General features: G+C 51.3%; 1 protein-coding gene across 1 annotated transcript in view; it reads left to right on the plus strand.

Annotated features, from left to right (window-relative positions):
* Nucleotides 1–7170, plus strand: part of SPTBN5 (spectrin beta, non-erythrocytic 5) — a 57089-nt gene that overhangs the window by 38784 nt on the left and 11135 nt on the right. The window contains exons 46-54 of the mRNA XM_007935330.1: nt 91–279; nt 559–636; nt 1544–1716; nt 4149–4239; nt 4377–4523; nt 5535–5672; nt 5753–6003; nt 6192–6378; nt 6648–6860. Of these exons, the coding sequence (XP_007933521.1) occupies nt 91–279; nt 559–636; nt 1544–1716; nt 4149–4239; nt 4377–4523; nt 5535–5672; nt 5753–6003; nt 6192–6378; nt 6648–6860 (1467 nt within the window). The remainder of the gene's footprint in view (nt 1–90; nt 280–558; nt 637–1543; nt 1717–4148; nt 4240–4376; nt 4524–5534; nt 5673–5752; nt 6004–6191; nt 6379–6647; nt 6861–7170) is intronic.

Raw genomic sequence — 7170 nt, forward strand, 5'->3', positions numbered from 1 at the left:
CAGCTCTCTCTGCCACCTCTCCTTCCCACTGGGCCTCCACCAGCCCTGGAAGGCCTCAGCTCTGGGGATCTGAGCCCAGTCCTGTTCCAGGCCGAGCTGGACTTCCGAACAGAGAGCATCAGGCTGGTGCGAAGCATGGGACAACGGTTGCTCACAGCTGGGCACCCATCCACCCCGGACATTTGCCGGTTGCTAGCTGGGTTAGAACAGGAGCTGAACAGTCTGGACAGGGCCTGGCAGGAGCACCAGCTACAGCTACAGCAGGCCCTGGAGCTGCAGGTAGGCACAGTGCAGTCCCCAGCCTCCATCCTCCCCTCCCACCCCACTGCTCCTGGTGAAAGCTAGAGCCAAAGAGGCTGCTGTGTCAGAGGCTTTTTCACCCCTACTCCCACCACTCACCTCTCGGCTCACCCACAATATATATTGCCTGCTGTGGACTCATTCTGTTGAGCCAAGCTTCAGGCCCCTGGCCCCCCACCTGGGCCATCAAATAGGTCACCTGACTTGGTATGATTTGCCCCTCTGATGACTTTCTCTTGCCTTCTCCTTTCTCAACAGCTATTTCTGAGCTCTGTGGAGGAAATTGAAAGTTGGCTCTGTAGCAAGGAACTTTTCCTAGCCAGTGAGGAACTGAAGGTATGTGCCCAGCAGGGGTGGGGAAGAATTTACAAGAGCACCATCCAGCACTGCCAGAACTCCCCAGGTCAAAGGGGATCATCCTTCCTTCGAGCTCCTCCTCCCTCAACCGCAGTATACTTATGCTTCAGCCAGTTAACAAATAGTCACTGAGCATCTCCTGTGTGCGTGGTGATAGGCCCATGGGAGTGCCCAGGGGCTTAGAGAGTGAACGTGTGATCCTCAGACACATTCTTGTCTTCTCCCCACAGCCTTTCTCACCTCTGTCCTCCTCACTTCCCACACACCCGGAGGATTGCTTTCCCCACCACTGCCCCAAACCCCTTTGGCAGATGAGCTCCACCCATGGGAGATCTCAGAGAATAATTAAAAATAGCCCTGGTGGTGCAACTGTAAAATGCTTGGCTGCTAACCAAAAGGTTGGCAGTTCAAACCCACCCAGCAGCTCTGCAGGAGAAAAACCTGGCAATCTGCTTCCATAAAGATTACATTCTAGAAAACTCTATGAGGCAGTTCTATTCTAACATATGGTGTCACTATGAATCGGAATTGACTCAACAGGACCCAACAACAAACTGTCCTGTATCGACACAGTCTTACTGGGAGTGCAGAGGAGGGGGTGGTCATAGGTCTGTGTCATGTGACAAAGCTCCCCCGGCCCTGGAAATTCTGACACTTGACCTCTGTCCTCAATATGACCCCCGATTAAGAATCACTGCCCTAAAGCCAGACACAGCCTTGAGAACCATCTCTGGGATTTGAGGGATGTGTTTTTTGGGGGTGTAGAGCAATTGCCTTGTGGATGAGCACTTGGTAGGATGACTCTTGATGGAAAAGCAGATATCTTGGGATTAGGATGGGGAAGGACAGCCCCATAGTCAGTCTCAGGCTTTCTTACTCCTGCCAGGACCCCTTGGCCAATGTGGAGACCCTCTTATGGAAGCACAAGGTACTTGAGCGGGGCCTGGAGGCTCAGGCAGAAAAGATCAGCTCACTGGAAGTCACAGCCCATCACCTGCACCAGAATGGACACCCCGAGGCCCAGAGAGCCCTGGGCAGGTGTCAGGCCGTGTTCCTGAGGTACCACTTGGGATTAGGGGTACGGGAGCTGTGTGAGGGCTGGCGTGAGCGTGAGGCATTCCTGCTCTTCCCTTCCTGCCCTTTCACCTCTTGGCCCCAGGCTCACCAGACTTTTCCCTGAGTGTGTCAGCCATTATGGACTTCAACACACAGAAATTTCAACCTCCCTCTCAATTCAGCTGACACAGTGGAGCTTTTCAAAGGAAACGTTTACTAGGACACTCAGAGGAAATGTATAATGGACTAGGAGGTACCATGGCCCAGATGGTCCTGAGTTCTACTGCTGCCCATCAATGGCAGGAAAGGGGACCCTTGATGCTCTTGGCATGGCACCTGACACAAGTGGGCAGATTAGTAGATTTCTTATCCCAGTTTAACAAGTTCAGCCACAGATAGACTCAAGCACCACAGTTAGTAGACACAAGCTCCCCCCTCTTTCCTCATAAAAGCTCATCTGGTTTGGATGCCTCATTCAGCAATTCAGCCTTTTAGATCAAGGCAGATTTGGCTGAATGCTGGATCCCAGAAACAGCCCACAGCACCCTGTGATGTTTCTGGCTTCTCCCATGCCTGTGCTTGCGACTGGCAGGGACAGGGACCACCTCTCCCTGACTTTTCTTTTTTCTTTTTTTAAACTTTTTATTGTGATTTGGGTGAAAATTTACAAAGCAACTTGGTTTTCCTTCAAATAAGTCATACACATTTAGTTTTGTAGCATTTATTGCAATCCTCACAACGTAACAGCACTCGACCTACTTCCTCCCTGTGTTGACCATTTCCATTCCTCCTTTTTCCTCTCCCTTCCCGCCTTCTGGCTTTGTCCCTGAGCAAGGGCTGATCCTCTGATCTTGAATGGTTGATTGTTCTAAGGAGTGCCTACCTCCCTGGAGTTAGTGTTCGCCTTGAAAGGCTTGTGTATTGTTTGGCTGAAAGTTGAGCCACTCAGGTGAGTTCAGTTCCAGGCTTGAAGGGTATCTCAGGGCCACTGACTCAGTGGTTCCACCAGTCTTGATCGGACCAGTAAGTCTGGTCCTTTTTATGATTTTGAGTTTTGTTTCACATTTTTCTCCCTCTCTGTCCAGGACCTCCTGTTGTGATCCCTTTCAGAGCAGTCAGCAGCAGTTGCTGGGCACCATCTAGTTCTTCTGGTCTCAGGGTCGTGAAGGCTGGGGTTCATGTGGTCCATTAGGCCTTTGTTTCCTTGGGTCTTTGATTTTCTTCACTCTTCTTTTCTCTGGACTGGGAGAGACCAATAGTTGCACCTTAGTTCCCCACTCTTGCAGGTAGGCCCCACCTGGATTATACATGGTGATCTTTGAGTTGACAAATGGCAAATGCCGATCTGCTTGCCTCTGTTAACACAACCCCTCCTCTCGGTTAGCTTTGGTGCCTACTGGCAGCCCAGCTATCCCTCCGCACAGCACCACCTGACCTCTTTCTCCCTCCCAGGCTTCTGCCTTCCTCTGATAGGGTGCTTCCTTTCTGTCAAGCCTCTCAGAATCTCCCAACCACCACACTGTTTAGGGGGAGACATAGGTCCATACACATGTCAGTGTGTGCTGGTATGGGGTGTGGGGGTGGGGGAGAGGTATGCTCCACTATAGGAGGCATGAGGTATGGGAAGATGCAGAGTAGGAAGAAAATATTAAAATTTCTCTTCCTATTTATGTTTTAGATCTCATGCTTAATTTCAATTTTTTGTGCATATGACAATGTATCTAATATATTGGTATCAAACCAAAGACCAAACCCACAGCCATCAAGTCAATTCTGACTCATAGTGACCCCCATAGGGTTTCCAAGGCTGTAAATCTTTGTGGAAGCAGACTTTCTCCTAAGGAGCGGCTAGTGGGTTCGGATTACCAGCCTTTTGGTTAGCAGTCCAATGTCTTACCCATAGCACCACCAGAGCACCTTATGTATATTAGTATATTAGTACCAAACAAAACCAAACTCATTGCCATTGAGTCAGATACAACCCATAGTGACCCCTCCTTGGGTTTCCGAGGTGATATCACTGCAGAAGTAGATTGCCCAACGTTCCTTCCGAGGAGTGGCTAGTGGGTTTGAACCACCAGCCTTCTGGTTAGCAGTCAAATGTCTTAGGTACTACACCACCAGAGCTTCTGTATATTAGTACAGAGATATATAAATGTAACTATAAATAAATACATGTTTTGGGGGTGACTGCCCCAAAATTTCTTGCTAATAGTAATGCATAAAAAGGAAAAAAAAAAAAAAAACATTTAGATACTAATAAAGAGGGGGAGTAGAAGATGTCTCTATTTCAGTGGAAACCCCAGACTTAAGATGTATTGATACCCAAGAAAGACTGCCGTGTCTGTGTGTGTGTGTGTGTGTGTGGTGCACACATGGAACAGCTCCAGATCATGACAGATGACTTGCGAGCCATGAGACCCTCCTTCTGGCAGGAAAGAGGCACTCCTGAAGCGAGCTGGGACCCGCCACCACCAGCTGAAGGGGCTACAGCAGCTACAGAAGTTCCTGCAGGATTCCTACGAGGTTCCCCTTGCTTGGTGGTGGGGAGCTGTGGGAAGAGGGAAGGAGTTCCGCCGGGAGAGGCCACCTTTCCTTTGGGTCAGCGGTTGAGGGGACAGGGAGGGCCCCAGAAACAGATCCTTTTCTTACCATATGCCCAGGTGACCGCATGGCTGAGGGAGAAGAACCAGGTGGCTCTGGAAGAGGGCTGGCAGAACACAGCCACTTTGCAGACACAGTTGCAGAAGCATCAGAATCTCCAGGCCGAGCTAGACTCAATAGCACACCTGGAACAGAGGCTGCAGATGGTGAGGCCAAGGGAGACACGGAGAGTCCTGCAGCCAGAGCACAGGATGCCCCCACAGCACTCTGTGGCTGTTGTTCATTGAGTACCTTGTGTGTAGGCGCCCTGCTGAGCTCTGAAACGTGGTGAGAAGCAGTGCTTCTCCTGGGTACACTCTCCAAAAATAGTGCCTTTTCAATAATTTGGGGGGAGAGGGGAACAATATTTCTTTTTTCTTTAAACACTGCAATAATTTGCCATTTTAACCATTGTAAGTGTACAGTCCAGTATCATCAGTCACACTCATAAACTCATGCAACCATCACCACCGTTTCCAAATTTTTTTCCATTACCCCAGATAGACACTTGGCACCCATTAAGCAATCACTCCCTATCTCTCCCTCCTCCCAGTCCATGGTAACCACTGATCTCCTTCCTGTCTCTTGTCCATTCTAGATACTTACTATTAATGGGATGACATCACATTTGTCTTTTCGTGTCTCGCTTATTTCATTTAGCATAATGTTTTCAAGGGTACTTCATACCCTAACATATATCAGAACTGTGTTCCTTTTTGATGGCAGAATAATATTCCATTGTATACCACATTAGTTAGTCCATTCATCTGTTGATGGACACCTGGGTTATTTCCACCTTTTGGCTGTTGTGAATAATGCTGCAATGTCAATAAGTTTAAAGATAATATTTTGTCGTGATGGTTTTAAAAACTGTCTTGAAAAGACCTAAGTTAGAAGACATGGTAAGACCAGACCAGCAATCTTGCGGGTAAAGTGTCAAAGAATAGCTCCTTTTTTTTTATATTCTCACTTCTATCCACAAAGGGAAGGCCCTGCTAAGTATTATATATGTTTTCTCTCATTTAAACAAAAGAATTCATCATTATCCCCATTATATATAGGGAAAACAAGGCTCAGAGAGGTTAAGGAACAAGCTAGCACACAGACTCTGTGGCCATGGGACTGCTGCTTTGAGCAGCCCTGAGTCCACCAGGTATGTTCCTGTGTTGTGGCTGTAGGAGGGGCAGAGGCTGCTGCAAGAGGGCCACCCAGCCTTGGAGACCATCCAGGCGCGGCTGCAGGAGCTGAGCGAGCTCTGGGATCAGCTGCAGGCCAACTGCCGGAGGAAGGCAGCCAAGCTCCAGGAGACCTGCAAGGTGGGGCTGTGCAAGCCACGGAGCAGGATGGACAGGGTGCCAGGCCTCCCTTCAGTGTGCCCACCTCACACTCTCCCCAGGCCCTGCATCTACAGCGGAGCCTGAGGGAGCTGGAGAGCTGGCTAGAGCCCGTGGAGGTGGAACTGCAAGCCCCTGTTGGAGGACAGGACCTTCCTGGGGTGGGCGAGCTCCTGGCAACACAGGGAGAACTGGAGGCAGCAGTGGACAAGCAGGCTCGACAGGCACGGACCCTGCTAGACCAGACCCAGGCCTTCATCCAGGAAGGGCACTGCCTGGACATAGAGGAGCAGGCCCAGCTGCTGCTTCAGAGGTAGATCTACCCATGCCCTAATTCTGAGTGCCTCCTGCTCACGCTCCCTTCCTGAAAGGATGTCCACCCCTACCCCAGCTCATCCCTCTCAGGGCTTCTCTGCCCAGCATGAGGGGCACCGAGTGAGTGAGCTCTGGGTCACTTTCTAGCCTTTATACTGACCACTCCATCCTCTGCCACTGCTACAGGTTCGAGAGTCTGAGGGAGCCCCTGCAGGAGCGCAGGGCGGCCCTGGAGTCCTGGAGCCTCCTCTACCAGTTCTTCAGGGATGCCGACGAGGAGATGGCCTGGGTGCAGGAGAAGTTCCCCCTGGCTGCGGCCCAGGACTATGGCCAGAGCCTGAGCACAGTGCGGCGCCTGCGGGAGAAACACCAGGTGCCAGCCCACCCAAGATGTGGGAGGGGAGACTGTCTGGCCCCAGCACAGTGCAGGGCTTCAGCCAAGAAGATGGAGTTTGTGGCCCAATTAGGAGCTCTCTGCCTCCCTGGGCTTCTGGGGGCATCCTGGATTCTTTGTTGGTTACGGGGACGGGGATTTCTTGGGAGCAAGTCGGTGGGGTCCCGTGGGGCTTCAGGCAGACGTCTGAGTGTCCCCCAGGGAGTGTCCAAAAGCATACCCAGCCCTATCTTCCTTCTGCTCCACAGAACTTGGAGCATGAGATCCGCAGCCACGAGGCCCTGACCCGGGTGGTGGTGGGCACGGGGCACAAGCTGGTGCAGGCTGGTCACTTTGCCACCCATGAAGTGGCTGCCCGGGTGCAGCAGCTGCAAAGTGCTATGGGTGGCCTGCGAGCAGAGGCCGAGCGGAGGAGGCTGCTGCTGCGGCAGGCTGAAGAGGCCCAGCAGCTCCTGACAGAGGTGACGGGGGAGTGGAAAGTGGAGGGCCAGGGTGTGCAGGGTTCAAAGGTAATCCTCACTGGGAGCTCCTGGCTCTCGCTGCATCTTCTGTCACTTCCACTAAGTGGTCTCCTGCCCACTAAGGTTCCCTTTTGCATGTTTCCCACTGACAGGAACACAGGGTTCTTTTGTTTTGCTTTCCTGTTTCTTCTAACCAGTGGTTCTCAGCCAGTGCTCTACATTAGAGTCACCTAAGACCTTTAAAAGGAGCTCTGGTAGCATAGTGGCTAAGGCACTTGATTGCTAACCAGAAGGCTGGCGGTTCAAACCC

The sequence above is a fragment of the Orycteropus afer genome, unplaced genomic scaffold, assembly GCF_000298275.1.
Source record: "Orycteropus afer afer isolate SDZICR_OR568_19922 unplaced genomic scaffold, OryAfe1.0 scaffold00026, whole genome shotgun sequence".
In the NCBI taxonomy this organism is placed as follows: Eukaryota; Metazoa; Chordata; class Mammalia; order Tubulidentata; family Orycteropodidae; genus Orycteropus; species Orycteropus afer.